At 38.9% G+C, this 22,270-nt stretch overlaps 1 protein-coding gene across 1 annotated transcript in view; it reads right to left on the bottom strand.

The window, feature by feature from the left end:
* MICU2 (mitochondrial calcium uptake 2) overlaps positions 1–22,270 on the bottom strand; it is a 151,309-nt gene that overhangs the window by 3,387 nt on the left and 125,652 nt on the right. Inside the window, exons 7-11 of the mRNA XM_055801544.1 lie at positions 21,339–21,401; positions 13,495–13,592; positions 4,342–4,513; positions 3,948–4,056; positions 31–188 (exon numbers count right to left, since the gene is read on the bottom strand). Of these exons, the coding sequence (XP_055657519.1) occupies positions 31–188; positions 3,948–4,056; positions 4,342–4,513; positions 13,495–13,592; positions 21,339–21,401 (600 nt within the window). The remainder of the gene's footprint in view (positions 1–30; positions 189–3,947; positions 4,057–4,341; positions 4,514–13,494; positions 13,593–21,338; positions 21,402–22,270) is intronic.

Here is a 22,270-nt window from a genome sequence, read left to right as displayed (position 1 = left end):
TATTTAAAAACAATAATGTCAGCTTGTTACCCTCAAACCTCGATGAATTCGGTTCCTTAGGACTCCAAGAAACTCGCCATGGCTGAGGCAGTCATCTCCATCTAAATCAAAAATCTTGAAGATGGTATCCAAAACATTATCTGAGAGCTCCTGTCCTGTTGCCACCTTCACTGCTCTCTTGAACTCAGCTAGTAAACATATAATAAAGATATAATGTTACATCATAGGTGACTGTGAACTTGTAAAGAAGATCCGAAAGCACATAAATAGCAGGATTCTGTACAATTTACAGTCTCTCATGGGTATCCTAACTGGACAATTTGGGATGTGTGAACTAGTAAACTATTAGGAGGCCTCAGTTCAAGCATTCTTGAGCTTGCTTCATCTTTCATAACACTATCTTTATTAATTGTACAATTAACTTTTGAAATGCACGACTTCTCAAGCAACAGTAACAGCGGTAATTTTTGCTAGAAATAGCTGTATGCTGAAAACTTACATACTTTTGGCTGATAACTGTGCGTAAGGATGGTAAGCATTTGCTTCACCAGTCTCGTAAGAAATACTACCATTTTACCTTGAACCAGTCTCATGCCAATTCATTCTGCAAGAAAACTCCACCTCAGAGAACAGTACTGTGCAATATGCTCCACCTCAACCAACAACCCCCTCGGCAGCTCTGTACGAACACAGACTATCTAACAGTCAACGCACTGTTAACAGCACACAGCTTTATATACCCACAGTTCTATTTTTTAAAGAAGTAGGTTACCTTCTCTTAAATTATGATTGAAGAGTTTGTGAGGATTTATGACAGAAAAAGCTGTCATACCTTTAAGAGATCTACCCTACTCTTCAGCTTTTTGGCCTTCTCTCTTTATACTACCATGTGCATTACAGTAATACCTACCATTCCCACTTCTGGTCTTGTGATGTAAAGAATCTGGAGTTTTGACTCAAAGACAATGAGGGAATGTGTGGGGTTGCCGTAAAACAGCAGGTAGTAAAAGTGAAGTGATTATTGTTTATTATAGCAAGCACCATCACAACACATGAATTGGATACATTTTTGAAGGCATCATGGAAGTGTGAATTTCAAGGAGGGACTGGAGGTTAGTAAAGTGTAGCAGTATTGTGGATTATTCCAGAAAGTTGTCCAACTAAGTAATAAATACAGTAATAACGTGGTTCTGCTTTCATAAACAAGTGCTGTTTATAAATAGCACTGTAAATATGATTAGTTCTGAAGCTTACTAGAGGAAAGAGCACTCCTGACTCAGCTCTCATCTTTGCCTCTGAACAATTCCTGTATAAATGCAGTTGATTGATTTACAGTTGGTTTAAATATAATTAAGTTGAAAATCCTTCTGTAAAAGGATATAGCACAATTTGAAAAAGACATGAAATACAGGATGCTTATAGTAGTGTCTTAATTTTGTCCTTAAAAAGATGTTAACTGTTTCAGCTCTTGAAGCTAAATATAAATCCAGAGATGGCACTGCACTTTCTTGAACAGAACATGAAGAAAAGGAGAAAGATCTAAAATGGTACAGCATAATAATCCTGAAACCAAGACAGGGCACCTTATCAGAGAGAAAAGATGAGCTGCTAACTCAGAAGAAAAGAAGTCTAGAATAAAAGGAAGGACTAAAGGACTGTCTTTTATTTTTTAGAGAAATATTCATATGTGTGTGAATACACACACATACACACATGCAAACAGCAAGACAAAGAACTTTGTGAGATTCAGGAAAGGATTAGACATGTACATATGTAACATCTGTGAGCTACCTCAGGAGACGACTGTTTTTGACCACAGCATGGTTCAGTGCATAAACAGAGTCACAACTGCCTGTTGGTTAGGAATGAGTTCTTACATGGAAACATCACCTGTTGGCCTCATCATCCTCTGGCACCTAAATTGGGATACTTCTCTATTAAGTGAGCTACACGCTTGTATCCCAGTTGTGACTATTATTTCACCATTAATTCATCCTCTTTCCTCTGCACACTTTGTACACCTTGTGCAAATAAAAACTGTCTCCCCCCACAGAAGAAAGATGTCAGACCACGCAGGGGAGGGCCACAAATCCAGCTGGGAACTGGAGCACAGGATGGAAGAAGAGAAGCTGAGGAGAACAGAAGTGTGAGGGGGGATTTTGTCGCAGCTTTCAACTGCCTAAGAGGGGTTACGGAGAACAGCGCGTTCTATTTTTCTCAAAGGTGCATGGAGGTAAGACACAATCATTGTAAGCTGGAGCAAGGGTTTGACACAGAAAAGAAAGTCTTCACGATGAGAGTGGTTAAGCACTAGAACAGCCCCCCCAAAGAGGCTGTGGAAACGAAACTCTTCCAGAAGGCCGGACTAACTAGTGTTGAAAGTCACAAGCTGTAAATCCCCCAGTTTTGGCCTTCTTTAGTTCAAATCCAAACACTTCTCTCTCAAGAATACTGAGTTCTCTTCCTGTCTTCTCACATCTCGCTCACCTTTTCCATATAAGCCCATCAAATATTTATTTCAATGAATGTAATGGCTCATCAAATTTCCTTAAGAACTTCTTACGTTGCTATTTCCAAAGAACCTATGAGAGCTGTCCTTCAAGTATAACAAGTAATTAACAACCTCAGGATTATAACAAAAAGCATTTGCATGCCATGAAACTTTTGTTGCATTGCTCCTATTTCTACCATATGGTAAGGAAACAACTTCCTCCCTCCAAATCTTTATTTTAAAACCTATTTTACTACATTGTTTGTTTTTCATAGCCACAATTGCATAACACTAGATAAGCACATGGAGAAGGCAGTATGGAGGAATAAATAAAACTCAGCAAGATGCTACAGACCTGCAAAAGAAGAGGTTTCTATTGTTTAGTTTCCTTAGATCACTAGCTTCGCTATGAAGAAAAAGCTCTGTTATCATTAACTGCTACTAAAGCATGTATTGTTCCAATAACTCCTTCTTAACCTAGAACTTAAACTGGACTGAAAGCAGCCCTGCAGAGAAGGACCTGGGGGTACCGGTGGATGAAAAGCTGGACGTGACCAGGCAATGTGTGCTTGCAGCCCAGAAAGCCAACCGTGTCCTGGGCTGCATCAAATGAAGTGTGGCCAGCAGGTTGAGGGAGGGGATTCTGCTCCTCTACTCCGCTCTGGTGAGATGCGCTCCCCCCCCCCCCCCCCCCCGCGGAGTACTGTGTCCAACTCTGGGGTCCCCAGTACAAGACAGACATGAACCTGTTAGAGCAGGTCCAGAGGAGGGCCACAAAAATGATCAGGGGGCTGCAGCACCTCTCCTGTGAAGAAAGGCCAAGAGAGTTGGGGTTGTTCAGCCTGGAGAAGAGAAGGCTCTGGGCAGACCTTACTGCACCCTTTCAATATAAAAAGGGGGCTTATAAGAAAGATGGAGAGAGACTTTTTACCAAGGCCTGTAGTGACAGGACAAGGCAAAATGGTTCCTAGCTGAGATTTAGTCTGGACAGAAGAAAGAAACTTTTTACGATGTGGGTGGTGGAACACAGGTTGCTCAGAGAAGCTGTGGATGCCCCATCATTGGAAGTGTTGTTCAAGGTCAAGGTTGGACAGGGCTTTGAGCAGTCTGATCCAGTGAAGATTTCCCTGCCCATGGCAGAGGGTTTGGACTAGATGATCTTTAAAGGTCCCTTCCAACCCAACCCAACCCATTCTATTATTCTATAGTTTAGTCTGCTGTGAGTGGTCCAGCATATGATAGCACATTATAACCTACAAAGCAAAACATTTTGGGAACTTTGTATTATTACCTTTTCATGAAATACAATTAGTTCAGAACAAAGAGCAGTATACTATTTTTGGACTTCACAGTGCTACTCTGGGATACCTTGAGAAACCTTATTTACATTAATTCTGTAACAAAATGCATTTTTTCTTTTTTAAAGAAATACACACGAAAGGTGTGCAGTACTTACCCCGTTTAACAGGACGATTGGCTACAGTAAACATCTGCATGGCAATAGAAAAGTCTTCCAGGTTATTTGTAAACTTGCAGAAAGTCTTGAATTCTTCCAAACTGATATTCTAGGGTATCACAGAATTCAGATGATATATAATGAATAATACGTTCAAACCCCAGGAAATCTATTTCATTAAATGTGGTGGGACCTAGTGTTTAGGTGTGATGGCTTACTCATCGTCAATATTTGTATTTCTCAGTAGGCAAATTATTATTGTTCTTATTTGCATAAAATTCAAGGTCTGCAATAATTCACTTGGAAACTAGTTACATTATTAGATACTCGCATTCAAATGAGAACCTGTACATTCAAACCAGGAAGCAAAACAAAGCATACTTTATGTACCAACCTCTCCTGCCTCAATTCTTTCTTTCACATTCTGCCAGTAAATTTCATTGTTTTCCTCATCAGTGAAGTAAAGTAACCATTCTGCAAAATCTTCTTTTCTCATGACGTTCAAACCCTTTGAAAACTTTATGAATTCCATTTCTTGGACTTCTGTTTGCAGATTTTCCATGAACCTAAGTGTAAACAGATATTCTCCAACTTGATACTTGCATCACTGTATCACTATTACTATCTTAGCTACTAAATGCAGTAGACATTAACTCTTAATCACAGATACTATCGACACCATTGTTTAAAATGTCAGTAGTTTAATTTTACCTGTGTGCAGATTTGTTTGCATGGCTGCATTTCAATAATGACACCAGTAGGGTGCTCTCTAAGCCTGCAGAGATGGCTGCTGCTAAGACAATTTGCAGATATATTTGGCATCTAGTTTTACTAATGTTTAAAAACGTGCAGATAATGAGATAAAATAATAGGTAAGGCAGCATTGTAACGAATGAATGAAAAAGGACACGGTATCTGAAGGCCTGACACATGATGTATGAAATTTCACATTAATAGAAGAGGAATGACAAGGTTGGAAAGTGCCTAGAAAGATGAGGCCCTAATAATTACAAAGGTGAAAGAAAAGAGGAAACCTGAAATCATCACTGCGGGAAAAGATAACTAAAAGCCTCAAAGATTATAACTGCAAAGAGGAGTTTGGCAAATCAATTCTGCGCTCACTAGAGGGTGGATTAAAGAGGATTACAAGGGACATGTATGGAGTTCGGTAGAGCACAGAAAATGATGTTGCAGGTGTTTGGGAAGGTAAGAGAAGAGCTGTCTGAAAAAGGAAGGGGTGAACATCAAGGTTTTCAGGAGACACCCATTCTTTAGGAGATAAAAAAAAAGAAGCATGAGAAGCAAGTAACAACCTGCAGGTACAGAGCTAGAACTGTAAGAGTTGTAGCTTTTGAGTTTCCGCAGTTTTGTCTATATGGCCATTGTAATTTCTTCTGGCTAATATTAATTTTCAGAAAGTAAAAGACAATACTGTGTGATCCCTTTGCTAATTTCTACTTTGGAAATGGGGCAATCCAAAACCAAGCAATAACTTAAAAACATAAAGGCTAAAAACACAGTGATGCTTGCCAGAAACCCTTTAGTACTTCGAAAGAACCTTGCTTTATTGAGTTGCAAAATTACTGACAGAAGAGAATGAAATACTCCTATATCAGGACAAAGGAATTAGTTGGAGAAGAGGACAGGTAAGGGTCTACGTAGCAATATCAGCAGACGCTCATTTGCTCATCAGTATTTGCACAGCCTCACTGGGTTTGAATTCATTCCCCTGAAATTATGGCATTTTAGTCTGCACAGCTATCTTTAGTTCTTTAATGAGATCACTTGGACAATGAGTAGCTCAAAGCTCTGTGAAGTCTGTAAGGGGTTAGCTTAAACTCTCTCTGTATTTTTTCCTCCAGTAATGAGAGCTGCACATGCAAACAAATGGTCAACAAATGCTTCACAGCTCAGGACATGCAGGTAAATGAAAGCCTGACAGTCGTGGAGGTGGTTTTAAGTTTCAGGCTAGAGTTTTATTAGGGCAATACTGAGGAGCGGTACGCTATGCTCTCACATTTTATACAGGCATTTTTCTGGTCTAGCAAAGGGGGTTACTAGGCTTCCACAGTAATGCCAGACACTGAGGTATAGTCCTCTGCAGTCCACCTGGACACCTGGCTCACTTTCAAGTCCCCCAACTCTCCCTCTCACAAGGGGATGAAACACCTACGGACCTGTTTGTGCCACCGATGGGCAGGAGAGGCCCCTTGCCTTTCAGCCCAGCAAGAGCTGCCTGGGCACAGCCTGCAAACCACTCCTCGGTTTTCAGAGGCAGCTCCTGTCCTTTTAACTCGTAAGGTGACTGCTGCCTCTGGCCGGCTCCGCAGTCAGCGTGTGCTGTGTGCCGGGGAGGGCTGGCACAAGCAGTCCTGCCACGCTGCCTGCAAGGGTCTCCCAGATGCTGGGAAGGGATGTCAAGCTGCAGGGAGAGGACAGCACGAGCTGCAGGGAGAGGACAGCACGCACGAGGCACGCAGACCAGGCAGAGTCAGTCCAGCAGGGACTGACAGGGGCGCTTGGCTGCATTTTGGGAGTGGCCATCAAAGGCACGGAGTAGATGGTACCTGGGATGTGTGGCTTGTGCTTGGCTCGAAGTCACAGCAGAGACCATGCAGAACAGTAACTGCATCTTTGACTGTCGTTTCCAAGCCATGTAATAACGTGTGGTCCGGGGGAGGAGAAGCTGCTGAAAGTGAGGTCACTTACAAAAATGCAGGGAAATGAGATACCATGTGTTTTACTTTCTTGGCTTTTAATCTATGAAAGGTGGACACATTTTGCAACAGACTTAATGTCTGTTATTGCAAGCATGAGTTAGTTATCTTAGGGAGCTAACTCTCAGTCATTTGCTTTACTGGTCAGTAGCCACAGGTGATGGCAAACTACATATTCTTCCATTTTTTCTAAATATTGCACTTCCTTTAAAGCAGAATACCCTCAGTGACCCGCCCTCTAGCCATACCCAATGAAGGCAGGACAGCTGAAAGACCAAGCATTTCTGCATGCTGAGGAAGGCGCAGGTGGCCCACCTAGCCACGTGCACCAACCAGCTGAAAGGTGCAGCAAAGCAGAGAGGAAAGTGAAGGGCTTGACTGTGACAGTTTTGATGCATTCTTGCTTCTGTACCCTCTTCTAGTTGGACAATGAATGAAGCGCTGTTACTTGCCCAGCCCCACTATGGGTTTTCCACTGCCTTTTCTCAGGCTTGGTGTCTTGCCCTCTCCAGTTGCTTTAGGGCAATGACACCGCACCCTTCCTGTGGCATAAGAGCTGTGCATCTTGCTGCACTATGCGGATTAGGGAGGGGAGCGGGAATTACTTATTTAAGTAAAATAAAAAAAATTAATGGATATTTCATTTCAACTTGTAGGCTTGCTCCTGGCAAGCCAGAGTGGGAAGATTTCCTGCTGTACCAAATGCTACTTGGAGCAGCAGCTGAAATGTGCAATTTAAAATTTATATGTGATAGTCTCCCATATTACAAAATTAAAATACTATGAATCATCGCATCAGCATTCTAGGTCACTCTTATTCCCAGATGTGAGAGTTAAAAATCCTAATGAGTTTTTTTAAAAGTTAAAGTTATTAAACATTATTAAAAATAACTTTCTGGTTAGGAAGTAAAACTTGATACATGAATGCCAAGACACCACTAGGAATACTTGCTTTTGTATCTTCTGGATCACGGTGCAATGAGTTTCAGTGGGAAATTCCTTAAAAATTTCTCCAGGTATTAGGAAAAACAAGCATAGGAATGAAATTCCTGCTCTCCCAAAGCCAGTGAGAGCTTGGCCCAGGACTTTGAAGGGAGTCAGAATTCAACTGTGGGAACTGGATTCTGATTGTAGATGGGCTCTACAATTCAAAAATAATTACACTGGTAATACTCATGCTATAGAAGCTTGAAAAGAAAAGTAAGCCCCAAGTTTCCAAGTAACAAAAAGTAAAGGTAAATCATAAATTAATAAGATGGGGAAAAGGCGGGGAACAGACAATACTTCCTTTAAGATAGCCTATTTTACCCACACTCTCTAAAACACCCATGCTGAAGACCAATGGCCAAATTCGTTATCATGTTACAACAGCATCCAGAAACCTTATCAGGATTTATCCCTTATTTTGTCATGTGCTCTATTACAGAAAGTGGGGTCTCTCAAGACTCTTTGGCAACTCAGCTTTAATAGAAGTGAAGATGTAGTAAAAGTGGGGAGACCTTAGGAACGCAGTTATTTGCCCTCCAACCTGAGAAGTGCCAGCTTTGTATTCCTTAGGACACACAAAAAAGTAGAATGAAACACACAAAAAAACGGTTAGGGGAAGTTTTCCTTCCTATACCTCCTGACCTGAACTGAAAGCTTGTGCAGGGCTTTAACACTCTAATACAGAACTGAACAGTTCTTGTCGCACTGATTTATAGGAAAGAAACTTAACAAAGATAGAGGTTGATATACCACCACCCTGGCGTTTGTGCTCTGCTTTGGCTCCTCTTTGGACACTGATGTCCTTTTGAAGACTTGATAATCCTCTCTGCACCAAAAGGCTGTTGCAAACCAGCCGCAAGGTTGCCTTTTTGCAATTTGACTTTCAAAACTGAATACAGAAAATGTAGTAAGGGCTTGCCCATTAACACTTAGAGAACATTTAGATCTATATTTGTACATTCAGTTTTGCAAGTGGTAAGACAGTTAATCAGCCTCACCATTTTCAGAATTACAAGCAAACCCCTCTGATTTACTGTCCTCGGTGTTTCCAAACCAAATGAAACGACTCACTTTGCATTTGTAAGCATTCTGTAGAAACTAATCAAGCTTTCCTTTGCTAAATCTATAGGAAAGGAAGGAACAGAGATTCTTCTCAACATCTTTACTAAATATTTGGTAAATACTCAGATTCAGTTATAATAGGAATATACAATCACAAAGCCAGATTTTGTTCCCATCTCCACTTCCTCCCTGTCTGATCCTGGTTGCATGAGATGCAATCTCTACACGTATTAGGGCTCTACATACACATACATACACACACACATAGATACAAGCGTAGGTACACAGACAACTAAGAAGAAAATCATACTCTATTTCTGCAAAGCACTTCCAAATCCCTAGACAATAATAACTGAAAACATACAAACTATTACCACAGCAAAGGCACTACTGGCTGATGAAGCTACCTGAAAGACATTTGGCATCCATGCATTGGCACAAACACAGAACAGCACCAGAAAAATGTCACCACTAGCAGTGTGGTTCAGCCTGGTTTCTTAAATGAAAAGTTTGAAATGAAACGTACCAAGGAATTCAAAATACTGAAGGAAAGAAACAGGACAGGTACAGAAAAGGCATGTTTTGTATATGGTTATACAATTTGTGACCTTCAAGCTAAAACAGAAAATACAGAAGAAACCATGATTAAAGAATATTTCTGTTGCAAAATTCTGTTTAACTGATGAGAAATCTGGAAGTAGCAAATCATGTCGGAAAATGCCATAAACTGGATTTGAAATGTTAATCTTCCTTATATGATAAACAGATGCCCATTGTTTAACCATACCAGGAAATACTTTTTTGTAAGCTTGTAAGGAAAAAAAAATAATTATCATAAAGTTTTTTAAATATTCTTTCCACACTCTCTGCACTTTTTTTTCCTTCAAGGAGATTGTGAGACTTAAACTTGCTTGGGGACAGATTACAGCAAAAAAATCATAGCAGTCGTAAACTGTTTAGCGAGTGAATTACCGTCTCCTCTTTTATTTGGGATTAGACATACTTAAACAAGATCAGTAAGGGATTTTTTCAGGGAAAAAAACCAGTGGCTGTCAAGAAAAAATATTTGTTATACCCAGAAAACTAAGTGGTTTTCTACTCTGAATAAAAAATAGTAGATACAATATAGCTGGAAATTAAAACACAAGTGAAACATTTTGTGGAAGGAAGAGACCAAAAATTATTCATGCCTCAAAAATCAAGAGAAACCCATGCAAAAGATTAAAAACCTTGCAATTCTGGCTTCATGTTTGATATCTGACATTCTCTAAGATGAGTCCTGGTATTAGAAGACAACTTTGTTGTTGAGGTGTAAAAATGAGTGGTGGTCATCTGAAACAGAAACTTGTTCAGACCTTCTGAGATCTCCCCTGGTTACAGCTTCTTGTATTAAATCTACCCTTCTTTGCTAAATTGTTTTAAGCTTGTTGCATACTGTTTTGTATTTTCTTCAACTGATACAGGACAATCATGATTCCAGCTGCATTCGACTAGGATGCAACACCTTTAATAGGGATGTACATAAACATACTCCAGAATAATTTATGTTTGAATTTTTTTTGCTGGGCAAACAAGCTGTCACTTTTGAAATCGTGATTTATTAGTAATAATTATCATGTTGTCCTCATGTTAAGGACAATACAACTGTCAATAAATCATGTAACAGTCTGGAGCTGAACATGTGTTCCTTGAGTCCTACCTTAACATCTCCAAAACCACCTCGCTACTATGGGAAAGACTCCTATGTGTGCGTCCTGGATTGCTTGCACTACTTCTAAGCAGTCCCAGGAGAAGCTGCAGAATGAAGCAGGGGTCCCACCACTGCTGCCCAGCACGGAATGGAAAGGAGCAGCTTTGGTTGCTGTTTTGACTATGTTCTGGAGGACAGTGAGAAAACAGCCTGACTGGTGTCACAAAACACCCATCTTCACTCCCATGCTTCCAGCAGCCCAAGAAAGGTTGAAAAGTGATCTGATACTCTGTTTCATGGTCCCGTTCTTTATGTCTGGTAAAAAACAGCCCGAGAATTGTCCTTGTGTGTAACGCCTACCTATGATTTCCCAAGAACCATGCACCAGCTGGAGACACATGGAGCACAGCACACTTAACCACTTTGCCTCCCTATAACCAGTGTGCCTCCTGTGCTCAGAGCAGTAGGACGGGAGGCACAAGAGCTGGCTTACATCAGCTCCACATTGCCTGAAGAGATGTAGCCAGTTTCCGTTTTCTTTGTGCCATCTGAATGCAAAGAAGGGAGAACAGGGCAAATTAATTGCCCTGATATATTATTGACTATGGCTGTCCGACATTTTTTAAATGTTTGGACTGTGGGCTAAAAGGGTCGGACATCACCAGTGTACATGTAGATACAGATGGCTGCACACTTACAAAAGCATTTTTTAATGTCAGCCAAACTGAAACAGAGGAAGCACGAGGAAATTATATGTAAGTAATGAGGTGAGAACAGTAGTCTCAGCTTTCTGAATTCCTATGTAAGTACGGTGAAATTTCACAAAGAAAACATTCCTGCTTTTTTTTCTTTTTTCTTTTCCCCAGTTTCAAGGACTCTACAGCACAGCAATATCTGTGTATTTAACTAATGTGACAAGTCTTAGTGTGTCCTAATCAAACCTAATCACCCCTACTTTCTACTAGGTACTACACTGATCAATGGAAAAGCTTTCTAGGCAAGAACTTGGAAAATGATAAAAGCATTTACCATCATTATTTTCTGCTTTTGAGAATGATCTATGTCTGTACAGCTCATCAGTCATCTCTTGTAAAAACAGCATGGCACTTTGATCAAACAGCCAACAATAGCTTCCTGCGTAAGGTAGAATGTTATGAGAGGCCATCAGATAGAAATCACATTTTCTCTGAACAATAGAAACCCAGAAATGATGTGCTTGATTTACTTGCAAATAAAAATCATGTGAAAGGTGATCTCTTCACAGAGGTTAAAAAGACAGCAATACTTTTATTCACCTTTCTGCGTGTTAAACAAACTTCACTGTCATGTTGCAACCAAGATCGAGTGTCTACGCAGTGATAAAGAGGCACATTCCAGCTCTACAAAACATAACTGCCACTGTTGAAAAATTACCTGCATTAAACCTTACACTTATCCCACAGATTTTAAGAGCAAGATGTGGGAGTTTGATTTTGATTATAGGCCTCTATCTGTGTGGCAGGCAAAGGTCTTTAACCTACGCATTCTGAATGTACTAGGTACATAGTTTCATCAATGTCATGCCTCATTGGGTCAATGTAGGATTTTATCTAAAACCCGAGGCTTTTCAGTTTACGCTGTATATGCAAACACAACCTTTTAGTGGTGTTCTCTGCCTTTGGTTTCATTGAAAGGATCTATGATATTTATAGAAAAGGGAGCTGTAGGCATCTTACACTTATTTTACTTACTCAGATTCCGATTGAATCAAGGTCTTCAAAAGAGAAAGGTTATTTATTTGAAGACTGGTGTGTGCCAGAGCCAGGGGAGCCAAACACTTTTTAGTGTTAGAAAAATTGCCACTCTTCCTCTTCTACTCTGGCTTTCCCTAAACCTCTACTGATTGCAACAATATTCACTTTTAAGAGGGCTGACAGAGATTCTCTGCTTCTGAACATAACCTGAAGAAAACCACACTATCTTAATTTATTTTTGCAGTCTGTAAATGACTGGTTATTTTTGTAGAAAAGGTAATACTGATGTAGATAATCTCTTAATGTTGTGCTACTGGTCGTGCGTCAAGATTCACACAGGTATTTAGGCACTTAATTTCCGTTTACCTCAAAGAAAGCCTGTGCATTTGGATTCTAGGCCCAAGTTCACATACCAAGATGTGCTGGAGTTCACACTAACAGGAGAAATTGATCTCCCAAGTAACACAGAGTCTTAACCAGTTAAATTGTGATGCTGTGTAGGTGGTGGTCATTGTTACTGGTTGACATAAACATTGGAAGAAAGAATCTGATCCAATTAAAACGCTAACAGGTGACAGCCAGTTGGGTCTTCAAGTCAAAAGCAATCACAGCAGAACTTCACACTGTGATGTAGACAAGGATCACACCATCTTTCTGACATGTCTATGATGTGTAAACAGAACCAGTCTTAGAACTTCCTATTTTTCGCAAAGCAGTGAAATAGACATGTAATACAGTGCTATGTTTCCAGGAGTAATGGCTACATGGTATTCCACTGCCCTTTCAGTCTGATGTGGTGTTCACTATTTGGCTCAATTCTCAGTTCCAACGTTAAGTGCCACAAAGTATCTACACAGTCCCAGGGCAAAAGTAGTTCAAAGGGTAAAGGAAAAGGCACAGGTGAAGTTTCAACAGAAGATGGAATTCAAAGCAAGCGAAGAAGTTGTCTGTAGCCCACCATGACAGTTACAATAGAGAGGGGGGTGTCTCAGCTCTGAAAACCTTTTGTAATTGATTAGCAGTCACTTTTTTTGTGATGTGATCAAGAAAAATACTCATGAATCATATTGTCTTAAGGTATGCCATCACACAGCTGCCAAGAACGCTCAACCCTCACGGCCTCCAGGCCCACTGCTGCTTTGGAATTATGGTGCTCAACTCCTCTAGCAGACAGCAGACTCCAGGAGCTAAACCAGAAATTTAATCATGCAAAATCACAAATAATCTCCTGCTTCATTACCTGCTCAACTTTCTGAATCAGCTCAGTGTGAGGTCAGATTAGTACCAGTGTTAGTGCAAAGTAGAGGGTGTAGGAACAGGACTAGCTGCTGTTAGGCTTGCCTAGCTTGAAAAAATACCTGAAAAACTCAGAATATCGAAGTTTCTCCTTTCCTTCTTTTCCAAAGAAATGCACCAGCAACATGGTATTGACACCACAGCTTTCCAGTTCTGCTCCCTATAAAACAAAAACCTGTATGGTTAATTATTATACATTGTATGATTATTAATACCAACTCACTAAAAATCTAGAAATACATATTTGAATGAGAATTTCACAAGAGGTACTTGCAATTTAATTACTGTTCCCAAAGCTATCAACACAGGATCTCAGAGCTGAGTAATTCCTCCACATCAAATGGTAACAGTGTATTACATGTTCTGCTTCTAAATATTCTGTATGAAAGATAGGTACAATTTATAACCACCTTTGGTGTACTTCACTATTAGAACTGAGAAGGTTGCTAGTTAAATCTTTAAAGAACTTTATGCTTAGGTGAATAGAGGCTTTAAATAAAGTTAACATTTTTGTTAAGAAGTTTACAGTCAGATATTTCTAGTATGTTACAGCCATTTAAAAACATTCATGATAGTCTAAGAAACAAAACTAGAAAAACAAAAACATTCACAGTGCTTAATTATAATATGGTCTAACAAGGCTTCTTGCAAATTTTCAATGTTAGTGACTTTTCTATATATTTTTTTAAATCTGATGAAGAGGTTTCTGCAGCACAAGGATGCACATTATTTCAATTCAACAGTATCTTTAACAAGCCTAAAATCACACATAATACTGGATTTATGTTCTATTCTTCTTTCAGCACTAGCATACTGGCATTTCTTTGAACGCAACAAAACACTAGGTAACATGAAGAGAGATATTTTTTTTTTGTAAGTCCAGAGGGATTTCAACAAACTATTCTTATGACATCTAAATAGCCTCTGTGTCTTTTATCTGGTTGAAGAGGTAAGATGAAAGACAAGAGTCTATTCATAAGATTTAATGCTAATGGTTATTTAGCTTTCAGCATCATCAATAATAAGTCTCATTAGTTCACTGTGTGTTTCATGCTTACTGCATATGTGACACATTATTTTATAGTTAAAGAGGTAACATTCCTCATTTCTACTGCAAGCTACAATTCACTAAATGCCAGCGATAGGAGTTACGTATGAGTGAACCTAGGAAAAAAAGTTTTCAAGCTATATGCAAACCATACTTACTGAACTTTTATCATTTAACCGCAGGCAAAGAATATTTAAATACCCACAAGATCTATCCTTCTAAAGTTTAAACACTTCAGATTACTGTGAAGACTGATGCATAAACATTGGTATATGCTTTTTTGCAAGTCAAAAGGTAAATGTTCATATATGCTTACTTGAAATTCAAACCCAAACTATTTATGTCAAAATGGAAAGTTTTCTAAGAAACAGAGAACAACTCACATACTTCTCACTGCAGTGAGATTCTAATCTGCTTTTTGTGGTTTTTGCTTACATGTTTAAAAGGGACTTGAAAAATACAAGACATAAATCTGATGATGTAATTTTAGCAACCAAACTAAAATTTATGCAATTTAATGCCTCCAATTTTAATTACTCCATATTAACATCAGTGTTGTATTGAAAACAAACTGAAAAATAAGGTTTAAAATAATCTTTTAAAAATGAAGTCTGCAACAGAAAAAGTCTTTTTCTTCTATTCACGCTTCTCTAGCTATAAGCTAAAAGAAGACATACAAACAATACCTATCTCATCTTATCTAAGATGACAAAGCCTATCCCCGGATTTATACAAATATGCACCTACTTGTTGGCTAACCTGTTTATCAGTTGAAATTCCAAAGTGGAATTGGCAGACGTCCAAACACTGTGTCGGTGAGAGTTAAATGTATTTTAAAACTACAAAACGGTACATTTCTTTAAAACAGAATATGCAATAGGAGACCACAGAGACTACAGCTTAAGGGTAAAATTTCAAAAAATTGCTTTTCCTAGAGTTAATGCTATCAAATTAAAGTACATGTTAGTACATAATTCCTTTTTGTCCACAGAATCATTAGGAGCTTTTGCTGCTGAACTGTATAAATTAGTACCAACATGACAAATCTTTGTTAGAAGATAATGAGAGCTCTATTAATATTTCCAACACCTCACCCTCCTGAGCTTAGGTAAAAGAATAACTTACATTTGGAATGTCTTTCTTGGCAACGAGAATGAAATGGTAGCCTAATCCTGGAGCTGTAAAAAGGACCAGACTGGTAGCTTTGAGTCAACAGAGCTACTATCTGAACTGAGTAAAAGTTTGTATTCTGGTGTATCTGGTACCTTCAGCCCCGGGAGTGTGCACCACAGCCCCCTTTTGGGCTGTGCACTTTACTGAAAGCTGAGGCACAGAGTGGAGAAGGGATGGTGATGTTCTGAGTCTCACCTTGATACAAGCATGGGATGGGGCAAGGAGATGTATCTCAAGCAAGGAACTCAGACCAGGGTCCACTGATTCAGACAACGAATCCCAAAGACCGAGCTCTGATGCCACACAAGTCTGTATAAACTAATGAACACGTGTGTACGTATCACAAACATAGGCTTATTTTCCTAGAGTAACGTTAACACCTCATACACTTTTCAAAAGCACCATGAATTGCTGAATATGCAATTATTCCTTTTTAAGCAAGATCAGATAACAAAACATTTATTTCCTTATTCCATTACACTACTGTTAATGTAGAAGCCTGATGCTGCACACACTGAGACATGGGCACAGACCTACTCAACGCTGCAGCTCGCCAGTGAGCTGCTGACATTTAGGACCCAATACTGCAGCAAGTAGCAACAAGTGCCATTAAGAAGAAACAACACACTGTGAGGCAGGTTTTTTGGAATAATGTACCTAACTGATTTTCAAAACTTGTCTGAAATGTTAGTAGACTTACTGTCTCTAGATTCTTACCACCTTCCCTTGCAGAATTTGCCTGAGGCATGACTGGAAAGCATTCACCATAATTAAAATCTGTAATATGTTCCTTATTCTCTTATGTGGTTCCTGGGAGATGGTATTTGCTGTGCAATGTCTTGTTCCAACAGAAATTGCAGAAATAATACATATTTCGGATTTACTTTTTTTTGGATTAAGGTAGAAGCAGAGTGAATAGATGAAGAACAGAGGCAGAAAAGAGAGGAGGGTCAAGGAGAACAGTATCTTAGTTCCTGTCTGCTAATGATGTCCCAAAGCTTTCCAAAGATGAGACTAAACCTTGGCAAATTTTTCTGAGTCCACTTCTCTGAAATGCTTTTATTTTTCAGCTGCTAGGTCAGTCAATTCATCATGCCAGGCTCCTATCCCTGAAGGCAATCCAGACTTCAGTCTAAGCAGCCTAGACTCAAACACTGCTCAAGAGCATCAAGCTTTCTGTCTTTTTAAAGATTCTCCAAGATGTTAGGATATATCCTACAACTCAGTTCTGGGGAGAAGGTTTAAAAGATGTATCCATTATGAAATTAATCCTACCAGGTACAGCCAGTCCAAAGAACTGTAAACAGGCAAGCTAATAGGACCAGGAGATCGAAATCTCCAAAGACAATCTTTTTTGGCAAAGCTAGACATCATCTTACCATGAATCAGCTTTAATCATTATGTAAATCCATACTGAAGTTTTCAATGTTTTGCAAGGCACTTTCTTACTAGGTAGGATTCAAGAATACATCAGGTCTGATACAGATGGGCTACAATGTGCACAATTGTTTTCTCCAAAGGGTACAACAGACAATATCTGAGAAGTGGTCTGATGGAGCCTTTTCTGAACAACAAACAGCTGATGCCCAGCATTCAACAACAACCATAATTCCCATTACTGGGGGATTAGTTGTTTTTTAATGACAAGTAATGTCACGGAATTGCTATGGTGTACCATCAGTGCCTTCAGCAATGACAAAAATGTAACCTCATGGACATCCTCAGCTTTCAGAGTTTTCTGTTCTGTTACCTCATTTGTTCGTGAGGTAAACAATGACTCAGCAGGTTTTTTAATAGCCTAATATTTTGATGCCACATGGCTTGGTTCTTTGTGGGATTTACCTGTCTGGAGAGCTTCCTTTAAAGCATATGGGATTTACCTGTCTGGAGGGCTTCCTTTAAAGCATACAGGAACATGGCACTGCTCCTTGGTTTAAAGCATCTAAAAGCTTTTCAGCGGAATTCAGTGTTAATCTGCTGATATGAAACATACACATTTATGTTGGTGAAGATAGGTCAAGAAAAAATGTGCACTCTATCTGAACTGAGAGGTGACAAGATTAATGACACAGTCTTTTCGGGAGGGATATTAATTTTAGCCTTGGACCATATTTTTGCAAAATTTGATGTGCTGTACCCCCCCTGACAGAGTATTACTGCACTAAAAGAGCATAGCTCTCAACCACCATCCTACCTTCCTCCCTTCAGTTTAGGCAGTCTTTAGCTATTTTGGGCCCAGGGCTTTGCAGACTTTGAAGCTATGGCTACAAAACTTTAAACTAATTAGAACTTCTAGGGAGCAGATGGCTACGAGGGCCTGCACGGCCTCTGTGGTTGAGGAGATGCATCGCAATGCTGCAATATCTGAAGGTTGAAGTGTAAAACCTTGTGCTGACCAGCTAAGTTGTGATAAATGTGTGAATGACTCATGTCATTTACCTCTCTTAGGGCCAATGACAACAAAAAAAAAAAAAAAAAAAAAAAGGAAAACAAAAAGAAGGAGGAGTAGACAGGTTAGAACAACTGACATACAATTGGAAGATATCCATGTGTGGGTCTAAAAGTATACTTCAGTCAGACTGCATTTCAGTTCAAAAGTTTTCTGTTTAAAAGAGATTAATAGCTGTGTCCCCAAGTACTGGTTAAACATTTTTAAAAAAGCATGTAAATGAGGGATTTTGTATGAAAATGTGTTAATTAATGGAATCCAGAAGCATATGTTTAATCATTTGGAAATGAGACAACACACATATTATTTCCCAGCATGAACTCCATTTCAAGAACTAATATAGAACATTCTACATTATCATTCCTTTCCTAACAACAGCTAAAATTAATTTCTAAGATTAGCCATTACACAAAGCATATCAAATTAGAGGTATTGAAACTACTCAGTAACTCATTAATCTAAGTTGAAGGGCCAAGAGCAGAGTCCCTGATCCAGACAACTGGGCTGTACAATAGGTATCTGCAACCATTGGCATTGTTTTCACTCTACCAGAATGCTGGTGTGCTAGAACACTATCAGAGCAGCCTGAACAGTTCTGCTAGGAAACTTCTACATCATTTTCTCGAGTCGAGTTAGAAAGAACCAGGTTGCCAGTCTTGCAAGTCTGCCTCCACCTCTCCTTTACTGAGTGTGCACCTGTGCTATGAGTAAATCAGATTGCCTGCTCTGCAAAAGTCAGCAAGGTACTTCCCAAAAGACTGGGCTGGTTAAGGCTGGGCAGACTTTTTGGCTTTTCTTCTGGCATCAGTTACAATACTGGGGGGAAAAAAATCCCTCAGTTTAAATATATTTGTCTGGATAACCAAGTCCACTGCATTCTCATTCAAGGGCTATTACTAAGTGGTGAAATTTTGAATTTTAGATGTGTACGTCAAAGTCTCAATAAAACAGGCAGAGATACAAGCACCCTGGGAGCACAGCAAATGAACTGCTTTTTCTTTTCCTAATACAGTATCTCAATGAGTATATTAAGTGGTATCTCCATACAGTAAATGACTGGGACCTTTGTCTACACACTGTACAGGAAACATACCTGGATATACCTGCTGGTTAAATAAAGTTGCACACTACCATTTAAACCTTATTTTTATAAGTCAGTGACATTTTCCATCTGATATCAGAGACTGGGATTACTTTGAAAAACTAACAAACTCATAGCCGAATTGTGAAAGTGCTGTGGAAATCAAGAACTATCCCAAACACTAAACTGCTGCAGTGTCTCAGCTTTCAAAGAACCTAGTCAATTTAAAAACCATATTTCTATGCTTTGCTTGAAAGTAATACTATGACTGCAAAAATTATTAAAAAAAGGGGTAAAAACATATGCACTGGCTACACTGTATAGTCAGATTCACTGCTTATAAAAACAATAAACCCCTTTTGTGAGAGATGGAGACAAGAAAGAAAATAAAAATTAGAAGAAAATTTGGATTTTGCCAAGTAGAAATATAGAGACCAGAAGAATTTCAAGATGGCTGTATGCCCCAAAACTATTTAATTCTTCTTTTGAACATATTGTAATTCCATTTATAATCTGCTAAGGAACTGTATTAAATAATATTTTCTGATTACAGTAACTTCAGATTTTTCTCAGTGGAGAATTCTGAAGACAAATTTCAAGAAAGACAAAAACCAAGTTAAGAGACATCCAGGCTCAGGTATTTTATTAGCTCCCAATAAGTGTTTACAACTAAATCTGTCCAACTGTATCAAAGTTTCTCTGGAAATCTTATACTATAGCTGTGCATTCATGCAGAATCCTTTCTCTTTCACTGTCATAGCAGCTAAGTCTAATACTTAGGTTTTGAGGAGCAGGCAAACTAAAACAGGTTTTGAGGAGCAGGCAAACCTATTAATCCTAGGTATTTTAATCTGGTGACTGATGAAAAGATTCAAGAAAGGAGATGGTTATTAGTCAGTCAAACAATTTTTATCTGAACTCCGGATGCATACTGAGGGAGCAAGACTTTTGCAGCAGAAGACAGTTTTTGTTCATGCCTAGTAAATATTAAAGGTGTTAGCAACACCACCACTTCCATTTTTTTTCCAGGCAGGTGCAAAAGTAAAGAACACAATCCGGACCAACTCTTCACAGAAACTGCTGATGCATGAAAGATTTATAAAGCAAAGCCCCATATAAATTTCTTATTGAATGCTTCCAACATAAGCAGTCCTTGCCTCATGACTGTTTCAGCTTACAACTGAAAGCAAGTTTTCAGTAAGAAAAATATCCTTCAGCCACACCATCCCGTTTAAGCATTACAGCAAAAGTAGTGCTGCTGATGTAAGCAGCACCTTATAGTAATAGACGGAGATAATAGATCTGTAGTCTCCACCTCCTTTGCCCTGGTTCATCAGTTGCTTCTGAGGTGTTTGCAGTATGCTCAGGACCTTCACACTTCTTTGTCTTCAGTCTCCTTCAATCTCATCCAGGCTACAGAATATCTTGTCTCTGTGCTGACTACAGAGTGAAGAAGAGATGGCGGCTGACAAAGACTCTAGGCGGGAAGAAGGTAGGTTGCAGTGACAGGATTCAGGGGAAAACAGCCAGAAGAGAGCAAGAATTTGCTTGCTCCTTTCATTGATGAGATGTATTTGACATTTGCTAATGGTCTGCAATCCAGTGAAATGTCTAACCCCATTGGAAGATCACACTCTAAGAACATTTCTTCTGCTTTGCATCTACACCATTCTTTCTGGAAATGGACCTAACTAAAGTAATCCTTGCATTTGTCACCTCAATGACAGCAATAACATTTCAAACCAACTCAGAGTAAGCTGTTATTACTGGAACAGCAGCACTTAGGTAAGTTTAAGGTACCAATTTCTGTTTGGAAAGCCATCTTTTCTCATATGTCAATACAGCCAATACAAAACTCTTTTCTGAGTTTTTCATAAATTGAAGACAGTTACTTTGAAACAAAGGCTTACAGAAACTACATAACAGAGTCACTACACAGTAATGAAATACATTAATTGTATGGATTTCATTGATAGATTCAGAAGTGACAAAACATTTTTCTTCCCCAGTTAGAACGCAATTTACAAATCATGCACTTTAATTAAAGCACTAATACTGATGCTTATATATGTATCTAAAACTTCTGAGAAATTAACAAAGTTCATGGGAAATACAACGATGTGTTTGCAAAGAAAAATGTATCTCTATTTCATACCCGAAATACTGTTTCATCTCCAGCTGTTTTCAAATCATCTTCCTTCCCAATGATTCTCTGTAGCTGTATTTGTTAAAACAGGAAAAAACACAGAGGAAAATTACAAATTGGGTCTTGCAAGAGTCTCCTTTTTCAGAAACTTGCATTAATTTCACCTTTTCTTAACTATAAAGTCTTATGTAAGTCTTAACTTATATTAGTCTTAATATTATTAAACTTAACTTATATAAGTCTTAACTATAAAGTAAGTATTATGTTTCTGCCAGGTTCTCTAGTGATGACAAAGTATTTGCATATTGAAAGATATTTTGTTATTCAGACACACTTTCGCCCAGGAACATCTTATCTACTGTGGTTAATACAGCCAAGCAGAGCATATGAATCTATCTCTTGCAACCCAGCATTTACTCTATTTGTAGAGGAGATGTTCATGTGCTAGAATCTTAGCATTCACGAAACTCAGGGGTATATCATCAAGGGTCAATTGGGAAATAAAAACAATTGTGTGATCTTCATACAGTCCTCCTGATAGCTTTACACAGGTTTGCTACAGACATAATCTTTTAGACATGAAAAACATACCTGTTCACATGAAGTACTATACAAGTAACAATAATAATTTAATTAAATAAGCAAGTGCATTTTCATAACTGGCATTAAACAGAATGTGGTTTGAGGTTCCCCTCCACCCCACAAATAAATGAATCTTGAACGTGTTAGCTAAGATTTTTAGAAGTACTGAACTGAGTCACATTTTAAAACATAACTTCCACTGCCCCAAGTAAGGCTTTAAGGTAATATAGAAAGTGTACTCATTTGCAGCACCTTAAGTATATCTCAGCTGCAAGGTTTCTTTGACTTTGTTTTAGCTTGGGAGGTCAACACTGCTACAAGAATGAGTGATTTAACATAGCACGGGGTATACCTACCTT

Source organism: Falco peregrinus, chromosome 4, assembly GCF_023634155.1.
Source record: "Falco peregrinus isolate bFalPer1 chromosome 4, bFalPer1.pri, whole genome shotgun sequence".
NCBI classification, from domain to species: domain Eukaryota; kingdom Metazoa; phylum Chordata; class Aves; order Falconiformes; family Falconidae; genus Falco; species Falco peregrinus.
Note: the sequence above shows the minus strand (reverse complement) of the source record. Positions and strands in the feature narration are given on the sequence as shown.